We start from the raw sequence: 23498 nt of genomic DNA, 5'->3' as shown, positions 1-23498 counted from the left end.
ACTCCAGCCTCTCACAAAGCCCCACCACTGACACCGATTTCACAATTACTTTCACCTAAAGAAGATCAGAAATAACTTAAAACATTCAGATCTGGCTGACTCTTCCAAGTATAGGCCACAAGCTGTAGGAACAATTCAGTGTTGCAGAATTATGCCAGATTGATACTCACAAAGACAACAGAAAATCTTAAAAGTGCCAGTCCAAGTAACCAAAGCCTAACTGATGTGCAATGGCTGAAACAGTTTATTTCCTGAGCTGCCCTCCTTGAAACATCCTCCCAGAAAACCTGTTTTTAAAAGCCAGACTCAGCACCCTACCCTGTAACCTGCAGAGGCTCAGCAATCTCCAAGCAGGTTCCTCATACCGAGAGACACCATGAGTTAAGTCACCACAGAAAGGGAGTTCCATAATGTCTCACACACAACCAGCAGGAGTCTACATTTGCTTGTGTTCATTAGCTCTTATGAACAGCAGCTTGCTTCATACTTAAGTTTTAAGATACTTACCTGTTAAGCCTATTGAGAATTTTTTTTTTTTTCAGTTCTTGTCCTGGTTTTGGCTGAGACAGAGTTAACTTTCTTCATCGCAGCTAGTAAGAGGCTGTGTTTTGGATTTGTGCTGAGAAGAAGGTTGATAACATACCGATGTTTATAGTTGTTGCCCGGAGAGCCAAGGACATTTCTGGCTTCTCACGTTTTGCCAGTGTGCAGGTGCACAAGAGGAGGGAGCATAGCTGGAGCATAGCCCACAACTACTGGCTTAGGATTTAACCTTACATTTAGGATTGAGACCCAAATTAGGCAATGGTATATTCCATATCATGCACGCCATGCCCAGTATACTAATGAGCGTCCGTCCAGAAGCTTGCTCCCTCTCTCAGTCATCTCTTTCTCTCTCCCTCGGATTCTCAGGATCTTCTCTCTTTTCTGGTACTGTGGTTTCTGGACTCTCTGCTCTGGGATCATTAGCTGGAATGGGTTGGGCCTTGGTCATGGTGGTGAGCAGCTGCACTCATTTGTATATTTGTATATTATTATTACTATTATTACTACTATTATTATTATCATCATTTTCAATTTTATTGTATTTTAGTTATTAAATTCTTCTAATCTCAACCCAAGAGTCTCTTCTCCCTTTACCCCTTTAATCTGATCTAGGTGTTCCTGCTCCGGCAGTGGGATTGGACTAGATGATCGTTCGAGGTCCCTTCCAATCTCTAACATTCTGTGATTCTGTGAATTCTCTCCCCCATCCCTGGGAGGGGTAAGGGTGAGCAAGTGGCTATACGGTGTTCGCCACTAGCTGGGTTTAAACTACGATAGTTCTGCTGCACATCACCTGGTAAACTCATTTACACAAGCACCCAATGCACCACAGAAATACCAGCATACGCCATAGCTATGGGTTTAACTCCATCACCTGTGGGATAAGGCTCCACTGGTCTGAATAACTCAGCAGCAGTCTTGCAGAGTTTGGACCCAACTTCTATATATTCGGGTGTCACATTTAGAATAATACAAAGGACCAGGTAGTCCTCAACAAATACCATTTATAATATCTTCACCCTTTCTCTAGGTAATCAATGAAGAGATTAATTCTGCAGTTCATGAACCTAGATGCTTGCAGATCACTTTTTATTTGCACAACCATTTGACCTATAGCTTTCTAAGAGGGAGTGGGAAAAAAAAATCACATAATGTATGATGACAAATACCATGTATCATTTTGTCAAGGCTAGAAAGGAAGCCAAAATGCCTCAGGGCTTCCTGGAGAAACCTGGGCTTAAGAAACGATTCATTCAACAGTCAGCATCTTTGAAGGACTGCATAAGAGAATGGTTCAGTTAGTGAGTTAAAATGTAAGGTAACTGAACAGTCGCTGCTTTCTCTTGCATACCAGTCAAGAAAAAGATATGAATACACTCACCTTTTTTGCTCTTTGTGCTATATTAGGCGTTCTAGTGAGAAGTTTTTCAATCAGGTATTCTCTATTCTGCAAAACCAACATTTGGTAAGTTAAAAATCAACACAAGGAAAGAAGGAATTTCATGTAGATTTTAAGGCAGAGCAAAATTTACTCATAGGGTTAAACGTTTTACCTTGGCTTTCTGGAAAAATTTGCATTTTAAAAGTTCTGCTGCTGTGGGCCTGAAAGATCAATAATAAATTAGAACAGAACACAAAGACCCCTCTCAGTGAATACAGTACAAGACCTTAGTTAAAGGGTATGTCTCTAATACTTTTGAATTAGTACTGTATGAATGGGGAACGAACGATAATAGCTACTGAATTAATTCACACATACTCACTTACCACACTTGAAAAAAATTAAGCCTCCCTACAGCAAAAATACCAATAAAAAAAGGAAAAAAATCAATCTCTAAGTTGACAATTTTCCCCCTTTCTCTTCAACACAAAAGTATTTTATCCTTAAACAAACAAACAAACAAACAAAAAGTCAGGTATCATGTCCTTCCCCAGGTGACTCTGAACTTCGCTCCACAGCAATAAAAGAATAATTACATTTTCCAAACAGTAGCATCAATACCTGCTACCAGCATTTTCTTACTTCACAGATGTCAGCAGGTATTCACAAGAAACTGACACTATTAACACGATGCATAAAACAAAAAGAGAGTCATAAGGAGCATCTTCCAACCAAACGGAAAAATAAAAATCAAAGCAACAATCATAAGATCAAAACCTAGACATCTCACTTTTACTTGCAGTTCAAGTCTCTTTCTTACCATCACTGTCAAGTTTATATTTTTGACGTTTTCAACAGATAATCACAATCTCACAGCTAACGAAGTGATTCCAACAGCAGGATTTGTCTCCCCTAGCTTTACGGATCTAAAAAGCTACTTATCTAGCCAAAGCCAGACTCTGGTATTGAAGCAGACTTGACAGAAAGTGAAGCATCTCTTGGGATGAAACAAAATCCTCCAGGTTCTTTGCATCCTTTCCATTAAGGAGCCCATACCACTATCCAAGACTAATTTTGACAGGGCTAAATTTAGGGAAGATGAAATCTCCAAGATTCATAATTTCTAAATGAACAGAAGCAACATCTGCTATAGTTTTCCATTTGAATTAAAGCAAAGGATTGAACATAGCACAAGCTAGACAAGACAGTGGAAAGTTTCATTTTGGAAAATTTCAGTCCCAAAACAACCCTCAAAATCTGAACTAGTTTATTCCTCTGAGGACAGATCTGAAGAGCAAGTGAAGAAAAGGTAAGTAGTAAGTAGTGCGTATGTATGTATCAGTTCACTCCTGCTAGAAATAATGAAACAACTCCTGACATCAACAAAAAGCATACAATTTAGACACAGACAGTAGTTCCATAGAGCACTTCTTTTCCTTTCCCTCCAAAGCACCAAACTCTACAATAAAGGAATTCTTATTAGTGGTCTTGTGGAGACCACCAGGCTTAGCAGCAATTCACACATAAACCTTGGATAAGCAAAAAGGAAGGGAAATGATTAGGAGAAAAAAAAAAAAAACACAAAACCAAACAGTTTCTGTGTCAAAGTTTTAAAGTTCTATCTCAAATTAACTCTTAAGTTTAAGACAAGTTTCAGTGATCCACTACCATCACATCTCATAACAGGCATATGCACAGTTAAAAGCTAGATTCTTAGTAAAGTTTTATCCAAACTAGTGTTCTCCATTCCTCTACCATTAATTATGCCAGACACTTCTGAACTGGTCTGGACATGCTTTCTTGGCCTGTTTTCTACACAGGCCTCAGCAGTGAATTGCAGCCGAGGACTGTAAGCAGCATCCTTGGCACTGGGGAGAGAGAAACACCCACATGCAGATCCCCAAAAGAAAAACATCATGGTCTGACACAACAGTGTAATGCCAGCCCTAGAATCTGCCACAAAGAGCAGGCACTTCTCCCACAATTGACACGATAACTATGGACGTATCTACGTGAAAAATTAAATCCTGACTTGGGAGAAACATAAAAAATAGCAATGACCCCACAATATAAACACACTTGCTCCTCAGAGTAACTGGCACACAGATCTAATCACCTATCTGCTGGTCTAATTGTTCAATTCAAGACAATACTAAGCATGAAGATATTGCACATTTAAATATCAGTGTGATAAATTAGCATACTTATTTAAACACTGTTGTTTCAACACTGGTGTCATAACTACAGATCAGGTAACTCAGTGTTATGTATTCAAGCAGAGAAGAGAGAAGGAAAACCATTTTAATTATTTACTTCTTGCATTTTCAGTGGACACTGGAAACTAAAAGCAGCTGGATTATCCAGAACATATTTTATTCTTATCTGTAAGCAGCCAAACTGCACTGCTAAGCTTAAAGCATGAGGACTTGCTAAGACCATCAGTTGTAAGGGGTTTGGGAATCTGAAAACAGTACACAAATGATCCTTTAGTGAAAAAAAAAAAAAAAAGAATTTGAAGGCTTTCAAGAATAAAGATGTTGCCACGTAATCTTTTTTCTTTGTTATACTTGTTCTCTCGTATTGCTGCTGCCACCTTTTCGACTCCCTACAACATCGTGGACTTAAGCTAGTGTAACATCAGTGAAGAGAAGTATACATCATAAAAGACCCACACAGTACTCAATCAGGATTGCGCTCTCAGAACAATCTTTTTTTCCCAGAAACAACCAGCTCCGAAACTCTTCAAAAAAGTGATGTATTAAATATCCTTAGGAAATACTGTTAATTAGAATGTGCCTCCTCCAACTCTTCAGCACAAGAAACCTACAAAGATGGGTCCATGTAAAAATTAGAGGATAAATAACCATTCTGGGAACTTGGGATCTCAGCATGCTTTTGGAATAGATGCTTAATATTTGCATCATCTTGGTTACCCTATTCACAAAACATAGAAAGAAAGTACAAATCACACAGATACTACGATATGCAATTGTCTACATAAACATGAGGAAAACTCTAAATAAGCTTGAAGCCCCTACCTTTACAGTAAAAAATAAATACCTCTTAATAAGTAACTTTCTCTGGAAATATCCAAAGGCAACATGAGCTCATGTCACAAAATGAGAAAAATTAACATAAGATTATTTATTTATTTTCAATTTATTTTAAAAGCCAAGAGACTGTTTGGTTATCAACAGTTCTGTCTGATCAATCCAAACAATCTTGTTAAATCTATGCATAACATCAAGATTTAGATTTTGCCTTAATATTGACATTAAAATGTAGGGTAAGGACTTTTGTTGGATCAGACTTTAATTCAACAGTATATTTAAGTATAAATAAATTCAGCTGACAACCCAGAAGAAGATGACTTAAGCAACAATTAAGAGACAATTTCTTCTCCCTAGACAAAAATGACTGAAGACTGTTATCTACAAAATTCAAATCATACGCTTAAAGATGATGTTTAAACACTGGAACTTCAAGTAGTATGCATATTTTTTAAAAAAATAATTCCACTGTATATGGCAATAATGACCTACCTTTTGGAAGGATCTTTTTGAAGGCATAATGAAATTAGTTTTCTAAAGGATTTGCCATACTTTTTCATCATCTCCTTGTCCTCTACCCCTGTCTCTAAAGTGGGAGGGTCATTTTGAAGTGTCAGCATTAACACCTACAGTAAACCCAAAAAAAGAGGTACTGTAAGCAAAATCAATTCAAAACATGTAGAAATTAAAAGAGAATAAACATTCAGCAGAATACATATATTCAGATATCTTGGGTTGCTATTGGAAATGAAGTAGTGCTGTCTAGCAGCACTACTAATACAGCTAACAGCATTAAGTAATACAAAGTGATTGTTACTTTCATAGGAGGGTATTTGTGATAAGGTGCTGCTCCTGTTGCTAACTCAATGGCTGTTATCCCAAAACTCCACATATCAGCCTTGAAGTCATAACCTCGCACCTGGAACAGAACCAAAAAGGAAAAACAAGGTGGTGATGTCTCAAGTTCCAAAAATTAAAGACAAAAAATGTATTTTTTTTAACATAGGAATACCTGCTCCATTACTTCAGGGGCCATCCAACACGGAGTACCAACAAATGTTTTCCTTACTTTGTTACGAGTAACATCACCTCCCGTTGCTAAAAATGCACTAACGCCAAAATCTAGGAAGGGGCAAAAAATCGAAATCTGTTAAACTACTAATAATAAAGCAAAAGTTTTACACTTTAGAAACTAAGTGAGTTCATAAAGGTCTACTTATAGGAACCCTCTGTTGCACAGCCTATCTCTTTTTGCATGACACACTGCCCATGCTATGGAATAGATGGTATAGTTTTACCTGGGTGACCTGCACTAGGACACCCTCAGGTTTAGCCTCCTAGTATGTGTCTTCCTGAATATGGTTACAAAGGACTCCAGTACATCTGCTACTTACAGTTTTCAAATGAGCACTCTGAGCCAAGCTTTGAAAGGCTTGCATCTGCTAGTATGGAGAAATACTGACATTTGAATGGAACTATATGAAAACTATTTTAGACTGTGCTGTTTACAATTCAGTTATACTGAAGTCAAGTAGTTTACTATAGACCTACTTCAATTTTTATTTTTCTATTGCTTCCCTATTGTACCCTGATTTAAGGTTAAAAAAAAAAAAAAAAAAAAAAAAAAGAGTAACTACAGAAAATTTAGTTTTATCATTACTTTCCACTAACCAACCATTAAGCATCACAGACTCAAATTCTGGACCTCTTCCACATCACTAAAACACAGAGCAATATATCAGAAAAATAAGAAGCAAGCTTCAAGCAATACTCTTTCATTTTCCCTGCAGCTTGCCTGATGAATAAGAAACCCATTTTTTACCCAAAATTTGTAAGCTATAGAATAGACAGGTTTTGTTTGTATTTCTGAAAAGCATGAACAGTCTCAGAAACACCAGCTTCTAAGTTTTTAATGCCCTAAAAACAGTTTTCCAAAGAGGAACTACTGCATATAAGGAAAAGCTGAACAGGCAGAAATAAAAAATAAATAAATAAAAGCATAAATAAAGGAGCAAAATGGAAAAAAAAAAATATCCTTTCAGTAAAGATAAATAGTTTGCATTGGACAACTGTTAACTGCTCCTTTCAGGAACCGAAATATAGAGCTAAAATCCTGACTTAGCCTTTGCTCCCCTGCCGCTGTTCTTCCCTATTAACATAACATGAATTTTGAAAAGGACAATAAACAACAAACACAAATGGGTGAGGGAGGACAATAAAAAAAAAGAACCAAAAACATAAGTAAAATCTCTTCTTGCATAAGCTTCAAAATGAAATATTGTAACATCTCACTGAGAAAGATGTGATGAGTATTTAATTAAGTCAAGTGAACATTTCACTATAATGTTAGTCAAACACTGTTGTATGTTTACAGAGATAAAGAACGCTTTGATAGCTATTCAATAAAAACAAGACTTTAATTTCCCATCCCAGACCCAGCTTTCACAAATACAGGTTATTTACGAAAAGACATGACCTACAGTGGCAAGCTTCCTATCACATAGGAGACAAAGTACTATTGAGAACAAGTTAAATAAAGAGGAAAGGGTAATGTATTACAAGGAAAGAGCTGAACAATACAACAGTGTTAGGTACTACAAGTCACAGCTAATACCAAAGAAAAAGCAAATTTAATTAAGAGCCCTGATTTAACTGTATTACTAAAGCATTCTGAAATTAAAGGAATCTGAGCTGCCCAAATAAGCATAGCCTACAAATCATTTATTGCCTAACATCTTTTTCACCTCAGACAGGGCTGGGCACTTAGCCAAGCCTTGGCCAAGGCCAACATCCAGAGTTAATAGGGCTGGGAGAGAGATGAAGCCTACGGCCTCTAAACAAGCTGGGCTGCAAGAAGCCCACTAAGGGAAGGCACAGGCTGCAAAAACATTTCATTCCGGACAGTTTTTTCACTTCAGCCAGGGCTGGGGCTCTTGGCCAAGTCTCAGCCAAAACTAAGTTCTAGGTCAGGATCTCTGTATGATTCCTCTTTACTATAAGCTCCTTTAACTCATCTCACACATCTGTTCCTTTACCGGTTTCTTTGATATTTTGACCTTTGACAGGCAATTCAGGCTTAGAAGGCTGAAACCCTGATGAAGCACCAACTATCTTGTTTGCCCAAAGCACCAGATGTTACAATCCCAATAGCTTTACACAGAATGTTGGAGTTGAGGAACTGTAGTGACTATTTAACACTGTATTTGTGAATGTCAGAAGTTTCCCGCTCTGTCCAGAGGAATTTTGTACTTTAAAAATAAGTCTTCTAAATTTAAACAAAAAATTTGTATTTTCCTCTTTCCCACTAAAGACTGAGCAAATTCTCCATGCAGATCTTCTGAGGTCCATAATCAGAGGTCTCTGTAGAGCTCATAGATTCTTTGAAGAATCTATGTTCTTCTGTATCTGCACAAAATCTTTTGTCAGAGAAACACTGGGCTAAGCTTCATTTGTGAGCCATAGCCCCTTGGAACCCAGAAATGCTGCTGGACAATTGGGTCTTCAAATGCTACTCATACATACTAGCAGCGTGTGCTATATCTTTTCATTATAGAAGCCTGGGGTGCAGGAGAATGAGCAGCCAAAAGAACCTAAGTTCTTCTAGCAAATAAAAAGAAGGAAAATATCAGATGTCTGTTCTCCAAAGACGAAAGGAGATTTTACTTTGTCAAGGCAAAAAGATGTACAGAGGATGAATTTCAGCCTCTTTGACATTTAAAATTGGCTTTCCGTTCATGCGCAGTGTTCAGCTGTCCCAAATAGAACAGCCCCCCACCAACAAAGAAACAAGTTTGACACTGCTGCACTTTTCACCTGAAGACTGCAAATAACCTGGTATTAAAATAACGCATCACAGAAAGACACATTCCACGTATCTATCTAGCCACTGAACTTCCTCAGTCTTTCATGCACTGAATGCCCTAGCAGAAAAATTAAAGCCTTACTCATTAAGATGCCTACAGCAAAAAGGAGGGAAAGGTCAAGAAACCAAGCCCTGGAGTTGAACTAGAAAGGGATAAGTGATGCTGTTGTTTGAATGTTATCTGATTACTGGGAGAGTAGATTTGATTATGTGTGAAAATAATAATCTGAAGTCAACAGCTTTATTTCAGATCACTCATAAGATTTTTTTATCTTCCAACTTTTAGGTTACTATTATTTTTTTAAATTAAGTTGGTTGTCTGGACATCTACTCCTTTACAATAGGAGAACATCTAAAAAAATACTTGAATAAAACAGACCTAGAATCTCAGCAGCTGCCCAAAGTGCTATACAAAGTGAAGACAACCACAGGGTATAATCAAGGGAATAAATATTAACTATCTTATCAAAACTCAAGTCTGTTAAATTGACTACCTACTTAAAAAGTCTTAAACTCAAAATAGAAGATTTTAAACTGCTCTAATCAATAAATGGTTCACCTGCCAGTCAATCGTTTCCTGTCTATTTTCATAGACTTCAGACATTGGCATATTAAAGTCCTCAAAATATATGTTTACACAGTACTTTGAAAGCATTGCTTATATTAAAAAAAAAGAACTTTCGGCTGTAGCCGTTTTCACTACTGAGGACTACTAAACAAAGCTTTCATTGCTGGTTCACCAGCTGTATATAAACTGTGAAAGGCCTGGGACAACCCTGTGAGAGGGGACCCGTATTACCACCTGCTCACTCTATTTTCCAGATAACTGATACTAACTTGAGAGATGGGATATGGGGTCTTGCGCAGTACTTAAGCTCTTATGAAAACCAAATTATTTGATTCTTACAGACTACCACTCAAGAAGCATATAGATACATTCAGAATATATTTGAAGAAGAAGATGCTATAACTGTATCCAACCGATACCATTGCACGACAAATGGCAGAAATGCCACAAGTAATTCTTAGTGAGATATACCTCATGCACCTCAGTGACTAGTTAAGTTAGAGCCAAGGTCCTCAGGAAGCGCCAGATATACAGATTTTTGAGTATCTAAAATCCATTACAATTACTTGCAGAAATAAATGAAATAAACTTGAACAGAAATATAAGTTGCTGACATTTGCAAGGTTGTTTATGGATGATTCAAAAGGAAACATTAAGAGGATATTTAAAAGTTTCCCTATATATTTGATGGCACACAGAAAAACACAGAATAATTTCCAAATCATGTATCATTAACCAAGAATCACAAAATCTGAAACTGGAAAACTTGCAGTTACAGCACTCCAAAAGGAATGGTTAAAAGCCAACGCATCCGTTGGCCCTAATCCAGATGCAACTACCTTTTTCTTTTATTTAGCCATTACTTTACCACCGCCATTACCTGCTATTTGTACAGAGCCATCTTCACCCAGAAGAATGTTGCCAGCCTTCAAATCTCTAGAATGTACAAACAGAGGTTACTTTTATGTATGAAATTACATATGTATGAATTTATTGAAATACAAAATTATTGAGGTGCTGGAGCAGGTCCATTGAGATGCTGGAGCAGGTCCAGAGAAGGGCAATGAAGCTGGTGAAGGGTCTGGAGCACAGGTCTGATGAGGAGCAGCTGAGGGCACTTGGGTTGTTTAGTCTAGAGAAGAGGAGGCTGAGAGGAGACCTTATCACTCTCTACAACTACCTAAAAGGAGGTTGTAGTGAGGTGGGTGCTGGCCTCTTCTCTAAAGTAACAAGTGATAGGACAAGAGGAAATGGTCTCAAGTTGCACCAGGGGAGGTTTAGGCTAGATATTAGAAAAAATTTCTTCACTGAAAGAGTGATCAGGCATTGGAACAAGCTGCCCAGGGAAGTGGTGGAGTCACCATCCCTGGAGGTGTTCAAGAAACGTGTAGATGTGGTGTTTAGGAACATGGTTCAGTGAGTTAGGTGGTGTGGGTTGATGGTTGGACTTGATCCTTGAGGTCTTAATGATTCTATGATTCTATGTGCATATTTTATGTAAATAAATAAATAAATAAATATTGCATGCTAATTAGTTTCACAAGATAAAATTTTAAAATTTAAAAGACAGAAACAGCAACTGTTTCATGTTTCTATTCATATGTATGAATAGTAGAATAACGTCAAGAAGAAACCCTTCTGGCTGGTTTGGGGTTTTTTTGATAGAAATGTGCATCCCATTCCTAATGCACAGGATAAACCTTTCATACAGAACACACACTAAAAATTTAAGCAAATAAATCTTTTCAAGAATTACTGAAAATAATTAACACGTTGCTACTGAAAGGAAACATAACTTGTTCCCTTACACATAAACAAGAATGCTTCTAAAAAACAGAACAAAATCCCTGAACAATTTTGAAAGCATCTCCAACTGGCAAATACCACCTCATACAGCATTCCCTGGACTACTGTAAGTTTCATCCACAATATACACGGGAAAAGGAACACACACTGTATTGTCTTGAATAGGAGTTCTGTGGTACTGCAGAGTTTACAAATTAGATGTTATTAAAATGGAGAAATCTCAGATGTAACAAATAGATCTCTCTCATCTTTTTAAGGTCCTTTAAGAATACGAGGAATTCCCAAATCCGACCTCAAAAGGGTCCTGTTATCCTTAAAAGCTAATGAATGTTCTCTCCGCAACAATATCATCTTAACAGAAGACTATAAATTAAGGTTTGTGGCAGATCTTTGGCATTCCAGACCAGAAGTCAAGATAATTGTTCTTTATTTCTCCATTTATCTCAATTTTCTCTCTGCAAAAGGAGGAAATAGTTCTTGATTTACATCAGAGGCAGTTGATTTATACTACTAGACATAAGAAGTACACATAAAGAACAATTACTGTGCTACATCTGCACTACCTCTTTTCTCAGAGTTCTGTCTGCAGATAATCTGTTTTTGTTTAAAAGATTCCCTTGTAAAAGGCTACTGCTTGAAACAGACAGCCTGTCGTAAGCACCTTCCTTAAAAGGCAAATTCACCTCAGTAAAATTAATCAGGGAGCTCAGAGTACAGCACTTCCAACAACCAAACAGTGGAAGCAACCTGTGGAGTGCTACAGCAGATATGTATAGATCATCCCAGGGGGTCCGCACAATTCACGGAAATTGAATATATAGGAATATATGAGGATATGCAAAAATTGCAGCATCTGCCGACTGTTATCATTTGATAAATACTGATCACATTTACAGTATGTGAAAGAGGCAGTACAATTCACTTAGCCAAGCAACTGCAGCTGACCAGTATCAACAAACTATACACACAGCTTAGAAAATGCTTTTCACTGTGTATATGCTCCTACCTGTGAATTTGCCCATTCCTGTGTAGATAGTCTAAGCCCTCCAAAACTTCTTTAAGAATTGTTGCTATTATGGGTTCTTCAAGCACGCCATTTTTGTGCTCTCCTCTGTTGACAATGTATTTTATTATATCAAGCATTGAACCTATATTGCAGATTCAGGGAAAAAAAAAGCATATATACAGCATTATCATAGCAGATTATTGAGAAAGTTATATTTCTTCATTCTTTACACGCTACCGAAATTTAGACCTTTGCATGCATGTGTAAAGACCTCATGTAACTCGTTCTCAGAATAAAGCACACTTTCAAATGAGAAACAATGCACTGGTTTTTGTCAAGAATACTGTAACACTCAATGATCCACTAGAAAGATCTTCTAACAGCTTGCTAAACTACAACTTATTAAAAATTCCAGAGTATCCCACATTTAAACAGACATGTACAGCAAAGGTTTTGGTTTATTATCCTGCTTAGATTATGGTTCATATGTTCACAACATCAACTGCAGCTGCAAGACTGGAAGGAGATATTCTCTGCAAACAAACAATGACAACATCCCTAGTGACATCCAGTTTGACATTGAACTTCAACTATAAATTTCAAGGAATCTAATAGCAACTTTTTCATTTTATCCAAGCATTTTTCAACAGCTCACAGTAAATTCCTGTCATGAATCACTGGTTTCTCTCAGGACCTATGCTTGCTTTTGATTGAACTGAACAATTCAACAAAATGTGACATAACAAGTGTTATTTCATGAGTACTTCCCATCCTGGTGTTCTAGCATCATGGTGCAGTAGTGTTCTGCCATCAAGACTACTCTTGAAGAACATCATGTAGCAACCAGGACCATCACATCTTATTTTGGAGCCTCACTTTTCTAAGCCACAAGCACATTCAGTTCAGCCCCTTTTTCCTCTCCCAGAACCAAATATTTTTATACCATTAACCATCATCATAAAAACTGTAGGGAGTGTTTGGTTAGTTTAAGCAATAAAAAGGATGCAACATGTATAATGCCTGTCCTAGGAAGAATCTTCCTTGAATAAGGAATGAGAAACACTCATCATAAAATCAGAAGTATATGCATTTTACAAAAATAGAGTGGATTCCAGAGAAACTCAAAAAAAGGCCACACTGACAGAAATGACTTAGTTTTCATCAGTTTTCCCTTAATAGAGAATTTGAATATATTGATTCAGAATAAAAAATTACAGGAGCTGGATCAACACAATTAATTTATCTCAGTAATTCTTAGCCTGTACTATCAATATATATATACAAACTATTTAAGCTTGCACACACCTATGTCTAAAGGTTCATCCTACGTAGTCTCTCCCCCCACTCCTTACTTGGTTTAGGTCAATTAACTCAAAGAAGGTACATTAGGAAAAGATCATACTATTTCCTTGTAGCTAAACAAGTAAAACCAGTAACTTACCCCCACTTAACAGCTTCATAACCAGCCAAAGTTCATCCTTCACCACAAAAGATGTATAATAGGTCACCACATTGGGGTGATTGCATTGACTCATTGCTTGAATTTCTTTCTGTAAGAAATAAAAAGACAAACATAATACAGCCAGCTATCAGTTCCGTTTGGATAGTGCGAAAGTTTAGTTTCCAAAGTGAAATACTATAAAAGAACTGAAGTATGTGCAGAAAATGCATCAGGGCACCAAAACTTTTCAGTTTACCTATAGATCTACGTGCAAGACAAAACACTATTGCAAAGAACATGAGGGAGGTTTGCCCAGGAGATACAGGCATAACTGCAATTTTCTTCTGAGAGCAGCAAAGAAATTACTGTTGAAGTCCCAAATTCAGAGTGAGCAATGAAGAATGAGCAGCCTCCAAGAGATGAAAGTGCGGGCACAGGCTGGACAACAAAACACAAGGAAAGAGCAAAACCTAGTGCCTTTCCAGTTCAAAAGGGATATGAAAAGAACAGAATGGGAGAAGCTGGGAAAGGAGGAAGGAAGCTTTCGGACAAAGGACACAGCATCGCTGGCTTGGCTACTGTGGGATGGACAGGTGGACACCAGAGCTACGCAAACAGAAGTGCAAAAGGAAAAAGCAATGTTACAGACAAAAAGTCAGAGGAAACAACTGACTAGAGGAGTACACAGTCACCAACAGATGCACAACGTGGCACTACCAAGTAACACCATCCACAACATGCCACAGCTGTACACATTAAGAATGGCTGCCTTGTATCTGTTATTTCAAGCAGAGTCCTTTTTCTATTCAGTCTTTCACATAATTGTTCTCTAACACCTTTCCAGCAGCTCTCATTACCCTGGCAATCCTTTATGTAGGAGCATTTAGGCCTCCTTTGTACCGGAGAGTTTGGCCTGACACCAGCTTAAGCTCCTACAGCCCTACTTCTCCCTCTCCACCTCCAGCCACGCAGCCCTCATCCATCCCTGGTGCTAGCGGTCCTGGAGGGTAAGCCAGTCAGGGAGCCAATCCAGCTAAAACCCAAACTCTTCCATCTCCCCTCCCTCTCTGAAAAGCACCTGCTTTCAGGTGGACCCGTCTTACACGCTGACTCACTAGCACTGGCACAAGGCAGGCACTACGGCAGTCCCGCTTAAATTAATTAAAGCTGCCACAGATGCCATTTTCAATTTTCAACCTCAATTCAGCAAGTGACTGAAAGAGGGGTTTTGTTGTTATTTGCAATGCACTCAAGATCACAGTTGCTTTCTAATAAAAAGTTAATTATATGTATTAAAGACTGTGATTTAATCTCATGATGCCTGTTGGTCACTGTTAAGTCAGGCACAATTCAGCTAGTCCTGCTGTCAAAAGTCCTTCTCCCTAGGCAATTTCTGAGCCCTGAGCCACACAGAAGGATGAATGCCTGGATACTCATGCAATGAGCCTGAATAACTGAGCAATTTGCAAAATAGCTTCCCCCCCCTCCCCAGTCCTCCCCCGGGGACAGTATGTAGAAAACAAAAGAAAGATATGTGGGGCACGCTTGCCTTTCCCAGAAGACATGTCAACTTAAACACAAGTCCAATTACTGCCTCAGGTTCCTAATTCAGCTATCCATACCACATCTTAACTGTAACTCTATAGTACTATTTCATTTCTCATATTGTTTTATTGTTTTCCCATGCTGGTAACATAACAATGGCTCAAAAAGCCTACCTGCCACTACTGGGCAAAAATACACCTCATCTATTTTACTCACACATTAATAGTGCAGAACTGTAACCATCTTTAAATAAAAAGTGCTTTGAAAGCTTTGCCTGCCTGCATCAGCTTGTTGGCAGAAATTGAGCTATCACATAACCATAGCCAAAGGCACCTTGTGTCTCAGCTTTGGTGACTTTTTCCAAAGAGAGTATTTGCAAAACAAAAATAAACAAGCAGCACCCCACAAGAAATAAGGGATTAAATTTTAGTCAGGAAAGTATTAATTTCAGACCTGTGGTTCTGGAGAGCCCCTGTCACACACAGAATGGTAAGCCTCCACAAACCTGCTATTTGCCTGAGGCCCACAATATGCACAGGTGACAGAGAAAAGCATTCACTTAAAATACACTGTCAGAGGAAAAGCTTATGGCGGGACATCCAGGAGATCGCCCTGGAGCCTTCTTCACAGTCACACCACTTTAGACATTGAACAGCACCAAAGCCTCTCCCCCATCCCTCTGCTCCTCCCTGCCTTGTGCTAGCACAAGCATTTGTGTGCTGCATCAGGAAACATGCCCAGGTTAAAAGCTCACTTCTTTTTGGCCAGGTTATTCCTGATCCAGTTTCACTGAGCAGCTGCACAAAAATATGTGTGTTGGCCTAAGGGCAAGTGGTGACACAGTTAATAAGCAACTGCCAGACGGCTCCTTTGGTGCTCAGCTGCAGCGCCCTTGGGGCCAGGCCCAGCTCCCAGCCAGCCGGCAGGTGCTTCCCCTGGGCCTCCGCCACCCACACCTGGGCTGGGCAGAACCTGCGAGGGGCTCCTCCGGACAGCCTGCCTCAAAGGTTTTTTTTACAGCTTAGAAAATCTATTCAATCAAACAAGCCATTCTGTGGAATATTTTCTGGTTTATACTATTGAGTTTTTCATTTGTTTTAAAAAACTGGAGGTAAGGAGATTGGGGAAGATACCCTGTCAGGACAACACTGAGGACCGGAACGTTCTCCTTGGCTCATGGGGTTCAGTTACATTTAGCTTACAATAGTGAGAACACAGGACATTGCAGGAAACAGAGTATTGAATTTCAGGAGTTGGCAGTTTGTGTAACCTTAGTATTATTTAAACTCTCTCCCCGCTGCCTTTCTATTTTAATTGACACTGGCCCAAATCCTAAGTCTGCTCACGTGGGCAGCAGGCTGGCTGCATTTCCACTTCTCTGAAGGCCACACAGCTGAGACTTTGTGAAGGGTGCCTTTACAAACCAGCCATAAGCACCCGGCCACAGGATCGTACAAAACAGCGGGTTCAGAGGCCAGACAGAGTTTTAGAACATCCCTGTGCCACTGGAAACTCTTTGATCAGAAATGTAAGTGACTGAAAACTGAACAGACTCAAAAATGGTGTCAGAAAAAACAAAACGCAAGAGCATTCTATGTATTATCAACTGAAATGAAAATGTTGGTATGATTGTAACAAGAGTTTTGAGGTCAATGATGCCCTTTTCCACAATAACATCTCTATGTTTTAAACTAAATTTTAAAATCTATTAGAACTGAGTCGGAGTAAGTACACTTGCCCTCACAGAAGGAGAAAAAAAAAAAAAAATAATTAATTATGTATGTGTATGCATGGACGTGTGTGTATGCATATATAAAAATAAAAGAATGGCTCTGGTTTTTTTTTTTTACACTCTTAAACAGAAATTTGGAAAGCCAAAATCTATGCTCAGATCAAAACAGATCAACAAATAAAAGAAACACAAAATTTGAACACAGAAAAGCAGAAATTGACTTATGTTAAAAAAAAAAAAAAAAAAAAAAAAAAAGATGGCATGGACAGTTGTCTTCGTACCAAAAAAAACCCAATATGGGACCAAAAATTCAAGACCTATTGCCTCATTTGTCAGACTGTGGAGACGTGGGCAGTAAAGATACTTAAGCACTTGCTAAGGTAACTTTGTACAAACTGGTAATTAACTGCAGTCATTTCTCTAGACCACCTAGATATCTCTTGCAGATTTTTGGCAGTTTTGTCTGGTTTTAGTTGTTGTAACTTTTTAATTCTTAATTCCCATTAGTACAAATTCTAATTAAAAAAAAGATCAATTTTTGACCATCTTATATTACAGTTATTAGTATTTCTGCTTTTATAGAAATGTTCTTTCTGGGCTGTAGATGTTCATACATCACATACGGCATCTCACCTTGGGCTGTTCTCTTTCTGAACACAGTTCAGAATCTATCTTTTGAGTTTTTAGTTGACAGACATCTCACTGCCTCAGAGGTAGCTTCCACTACCACAATCCTCTTTTAAAAAACACAACAATGTCCCATACAAGCTGTTGCATAAACTGAAGGCGAATGCCATCAATGACCAGGGGAAGAGCATTTTGGGTCCTCCACTGTAAACAAGCCATTTTATCTGAAGAAACTGGATGGACCATACCCTCTGTATCAAATTCAAGATATCTTTTGCATTGGCAATTCCCTGCTGAGAAGATCATTTCCTTCAGAGGCAGGAATTTCTGCATTAGAAAAAGCCCACAGTCTCTAGGCAGTAGCATAACCTGTGGAACAGAAGAGAGTGTTCTCACTTTTAGAACGGTTTTGTGTCCTTCAACTCTTACTATACTGCCTACATATAAATATGCACTAGTCTTACAAACACCTGACTAGGAGCATTAGAAAACAACAGATTTTGTTTTTTAACAGTTCTTTGCGACTTTCTCTGGATTGTCATAACCAGTGCAGAGGAAAAATTCTTGCAGCCCCTTTCACAAAGGGCCTCTTACAGGTCCCTTCCTCTTCTGATCAGTGACCCAAACAAACAGCATTCCTCAAATGGCTTGTTATGGCCTATTGGATAAGTGCGTGTTTTTAGCTTTAACAAGAGTTTCCTTGTGTAGATGGCAGCGTAGCCATTCCTACTTTTCCCCTGAAAAGCTATCATTACTAAATGATCCAACTGCCATGTTTTAGTGCTTTAGACATTTTAAGGAGACCTACTAAATTTTACCTTTATATTTTTAATCAGGGTTTAACCAAAGGAAAATGTATCTTTCCTCAGCATTAAGACAGTCAACCAGACAGTAATCTCTTGAAAATTGAGTCTCCAGAAAACAAGGGGTAAGGTTCTTCCCACAGTTCTCAACAGTTGGTAATCCCAAGATGCAAATTTGCACTTCTTGTTTTTGTGGCATTAGAAAATATACATCGGTAAAACATATTTTTAGGGGAAGGGCATACCTCTTTCAGATTATTTTCAAATCCTTTTCTCACCATTATCCTGCATAAAATCCTACTTTCACTCTTGTACCAAGCAAAAAGCAAAATCAAAACAGAAGACAGTCACCATGTAATATGCTTCCCTCTGAGTTACTTACAAGTAATTCATCCATACTGGTTTGGCATTTTTCTAAATTGATCCTCTTTATTGCTACACGTTCTTGCCTGGGTTTGCATAGTGCTGCCTGGACAACTGCTGTAGCACCACTACCTGAAAAAGGACAGAAAAGGAACACAGTCTTAATACACACAGGAGTTCAAACCAGCAACCAACATAAGAACACCACACTGACAAAGAACTTAAAATCTTCTGTTTATTCTTTTTCAGTGCTTTCCCTCCATGCATACCTTTCCACTAGCAAGACAGCTTGCACGTTTCTCAAGCGGAGAAAAACCTCAACATTTCTGTTCCATACTCCGCAAAAAATTCCCAAGCTGACAACTTAAACTGATGCACTCATTTATCAGATCACACCCACCAACTCAGTGTATTTCATACAGATTGGGAACCATTACACTTTTGTCTTTGGACACATCTATTCTAATCAAGAACATGACTTGTACAGTTAACACAATTTAAAACATCATATGAGGGGGCAAGTGTTTTATCAAATGTTATTTCCTCCTGTTCTTTCAAGTTAGTCCCTGTTTAACCAGGTTCTTGTTCTCACTATGCAATAAACAGAAAAACATCAGCAAAATTGTACATGCCAAATCTTCTACAGTTTCACCCATGTTCCTGCTCATTCATTGTGACTAGGGTAATATCCTACAAAAAGCATGCCAATTCTTGTAAACATCATGGAAGGCACAAGTACCACACCAACAGTAAGAAGATGCATGTTGTTGAATGGCCCAGCAGAGAAAGTCAGTCATGCTTACTTAACATGCAAATCACACATGGTCATGAAACTACACTGATAGCAAAGCTTGGTGCAATTGAAAAAATTTTGGGGAAAGCATTAGAATAATTTTCTTTAGTATGCTTTATTTGCAAACAGCAGGAGTAAAAGGTCTTCTTGCTTCTTTTATCAAGCACCCACTGGCTTTGCCCCAGTCAGTATTGCCTCACTAAATTAATGAAATGATTGCAAGTAATATTCAGAAAGGGTTTTGCCCAGCTTGCACATCTTGCTGCCACAAACACAGCAGTATATGCTTCCTCAAAGTAATTACATCATGCTCAGTCATACAGAAATATAAAATCCCCCTACAAATAGCTTTTACCTGTAATTCTAAATATTTTAATATAAACTATGGATTTCTGTTAAGTCATGAATTGAGCAACGTTATATTAGCCTGCTCATACACTATGTTCTATTTATGCTCAGTAATTGGCATGTCCTAGATGAATACAAATTGTGAACAAAAAGCCTTTTGTTGTCAAGCTCTACAAATGTGGATTGAGTTACCAGCCGACTTAAGAACAATTGAGAGCTTTTCCCTCTGCACATCTGAAAACAGCACCGACAATACCTCATGACTGAAAGGTATTGTCCATGTTTTAACTGCTATTTGCTTAGCTATTTTCATGTACTGTTTGTTCACATGACCAAATCACAAAGCTTTTCAACTCAGTGTATGACTTACATTACAAAATTCTGAGTTTATGTTTAAAAAAAAGTCTCAACAAGACTAACTAGTCACGTTTTTGCAGGATGTGGTCACAAGACAAATATTGACATGTCCTGTTCTGGTTGCGTACAGAACAAAGCCTTTAAAAAAATCCAATAATGTAAGTAATAAAAGAATTAAGAGAGATTTTAAAAATTAAATAAGGCATCCCAAGGAAGAAACCACCAAGTCAGCATAATTCAGCTCAATCTACACTACTTTAATGAAGTTCTCACTTGGTAGACATCAAGATGCAAATCCTCTCATCACTTTGGCTACACAACTGTAGGCTGTGGCAAGGGGAAAAAAATTTTAGCTATTAAGGATACAGGAACCAAGACTAAGATTTTTCCTTGATGTATCTTTTTCATCTGTGCCAGTAATTTTATCTACTAGTAGGAAACAACCAGGTCTTAATTTTCAAAATAGATTCAGGAAGAAAGGCCACATAAAGGACAAACAGAAAAGGCACACAGAAAAATTATTCAGCCAACACCAGGATGAAATCCTGACTGCTTCCTCAAGTTACAGTAAAATCACAGTAAATAAGACTTCAAAATATTTTGGAAAAATTAGATTACAAAAAAAGTCCTGTCATATCCCTGACCCAACAACTCTATCACTTGCTTAAGTTCTGTGAAACCCCAGACCAAGGACTACGTGCTTATTATTATTTAAAAACTCTTGATTGCAAAATTAATCCTGAGCTATCCTTATGTACAAGATGAAGATCTGTTCCTCTTTTGCTTACTGAAAGAGGATGAGATGCTAGATTTTAGGACATAAACTAGACTCTGAAGTTTATTTAATACAGAAAGCTTTCCAGTGCATTTCCCTGTATTTTCTCCTCAGACAGAGATGACTTGCACGTGGATATTCTTCACCATGTGAATGAGATGCACTGACAATGCAGAAAGCTTTCTATGTTTAGAATAAAGCCAATCTACCTTGGTTTCTTCTTTCTCCTGCCTTTTGAATACTCTACGCAATACAGTATTTTGATAGAAAAGGCAAACTCTGCAGCCTGCATTCTCAGTGAGACCTACATACAAAGCCTATTTCAAAAAGCAGTTTCAAGTACTGAAGTAGGAGCCAGGCACTTCGTAGCTATATGCCTCCTCCCTCTTAAGAAATGTTCCCCTCTTCTCCTCTGGCTCACAAGGTGAACAACCGCAGATAAAGATGAGGAAAATCTGCAGCTTTCTCAACTGGTCAGAAGACTCCTTTTGTGTCAATAAAGAGATGCCCCTCTCTAGTCTACTAAACAAGTAAGAAATGTGAGGTGTTCCAGAGGAGTAGCTGTTATAATCAGGACTACCCAGATAAGCATTTCAGTGCATTACTCTTGTAGTCTGTTATCTCCCAACTATCATACACTGAAACAAAGTTGCCAGACAACCATTTAGCATAACAAATTAGGGTCACAGAAAATGACTGCATAGAATAGATTATAGTCCTTGGCAGAATGCGTGACTTCTTCAGGTATGCTGAAACTCAGGAGTCTTCCAAAATCTAACCCTCACAGTGGAGAACATGTTAACTACACCACAACTGAAGCACAGACTGGTTTTAACAGCCAGTCTCTATTTAGAAAACTGATCTAATATAATGAAAGCTCGGGTTGGATAAACCATGAAGCCTTTACATCCAGCTGTCTCCTGAAGAAGAACAAAACAAAGGATTACCAGTGGTTGGACTCAAAAAAACAGCTTTGTAAGAAAGACAGGGTTTTTCCACTACTGGAAAAGTCATTCTCCTGCTACAGACAAGTTTTCTTTGCCAATCTCAAAAGTCAGCAGTGAAACAATGCAATTTCAGTCCACATCAAGATGACTACTACTCCCATTTCACAACAGGCAACAAGTCAGAGAGTTTCATCTTGCTAAACATTTTTTGCTGCCATCTTTCTCTCCAGCATAAGCATGCCTTTACAGTCAACCTCTCCCTTTATGCTATGAACCATGCACTCCCTACCATCCTGCCCTCAGTGCAGCGGAGCCATCAGAAATGCTTTTAACTGCTTGGGTTCATGTAATACAAACCTTCTCAAGAGCCACTACATATGGCCACACTTCACTTCTCCTGAAAAGATACAACCTAAAAGCAGTTTTCTGCATTCCACTTTGCACATGCTTCACAGAAAGAATATGAAAACCCCACAAACACAAATATTCATCCAGGATTTAAGCTTAACTGAGTAACTTCCTTCAAATTGTTCTAAATCTGACATAAAGGTATTTTTTATTTTTTTTTTTTTAAAAAACAGGAATTTAACCCTTGCTGAACTTGTCTTGAGCTGGCAAAGAGAAGAAGGATCTTGGAACAAGTGTGATCAACAACTGGCATTAACATTTTAGTTTTATCTACGCTCCACTAGTCAAGTCTAAAAAAGCAAGGTGAGCTGGCTGGACCATATCACTTGCACATCACACATATCCTTCTTCATACATACACGTGACACTTCATTTATTCCCTGTTACGTATAGAGGTCTGATACTTTCCACTCATTCATCACTGTGCAGTAATATTCAAAATAGACCTAAAACGATTCCTTTCAATTTTCATCTTCTCCTCAAAAAGAAAAGTCAGTAACTTCATTAGCACATAATGATTTACCAAGTCTTTTTTTTAGTAGCTCAGTGTTACTCTACAGTATTCCAACACAAACCTCTTTTAAAGATTTCTGCATTCATTAGGTCCCTTCAGATACTCTAACCCAACGACACCTTCCTCAACCCCATAGTTCTTCTACCTAATCTCTGAAGAGGATATATTTGTTGGTAATGGTAATTTTTTCCTGTTGACTAGGTATATGAAGGATTAGACAGCAGTCGTAATTGGAGAACACTAAATACCTTATCTCAGAATCTATACAAACTCTTACATACCGACCTATACCATCTGCATTTTTACACAGCTGCTCCCCCAACATATAGAAACCTCCTATTAAACGTAGCTAATTAGCGCACACAAATTTTAACTCAGCCTCAAATCCAACACTAAATTGTAACTGTCTGTAAAAGAAGTCAGTAATAAATAGAATAAAATCTATAAAAGCAGATGAAGCAGCTATGAAAGTATTTTTAGTCTTTCAGACAATCCAGTTCTGAAGTCTCCTAGGTAATTCTTAAATGCAGCTCATATGCAATGCAACTGCAGGATTCCTCTTGCACAGAGCAGAACGCGCTTGTGCTCACAAACTGTTACAGGCTGGAGATTTGGGCGGGGAAAAA

The 23498-nt window shown here is 38.2% G+C and overlaps 1 protein-coding gene across 1 annotated transcript in view; it reads right to left on the bottom strand.

Moving 5' to 3' along the window:
* The window catches only part of STK39 (serine threonine kinase 39), a gene marked incomplete at both ends in the record, with an annotated part of 38057 nt that extends 19195 nt beyond the window's left edge, over positions 1-18862 (bottom strand). Inside the window, 9 exons of the mRNA XM_010077760.1 lie at positions 1928-1993; positions 2100-2148; positions 5470-5603; positions 5795-5896; positions 5990-6099; positions 10288-10343; positions 12220-12361; positions 13661-13769; positions 18750-18862. Coding sequence (XP_010076062.1) covers positions 1928-1993; positions 2100-2148; positions 5470-5603; positions 5795-5896; positions 5990-6099; positions 10288-10343; positions 12220-12361; positions 13661-13769; positions 18750-18862 — 881 coding nt within the window. The remainder of the gene's footprint in view (positions 1-1927; positions 1994-2099; positions 2149-5469; positions 5604-5794; positions 5897-5989; positions 6100-10287; positions 10344-12219; positions 12362-13660; positions 13770-18749) is intronic.
* Positions 18863-23498: the final 4636 nt, after the last annotated feature.

This window comes from Pterocles gutturalis, unplaced genomic scaffold (assembly GCF_000699245.1).
Source record: "Pterocles gutturalis isolate BGI_N339 unplaced genomic scaffold, ASM69924v1 scaffold10228, whole genome shotgun sequence".
Taxonomy (NCBI): domain Eukaryota; kingdom Metazoa; phylum Chordata; class Aves; order Pterocliformes; family Pteroclidae; genus Pterocles; species Pterocles gutturalis.
This window is presented reverse-complemented; position numbering and strand designations above follow the sequence as displayed.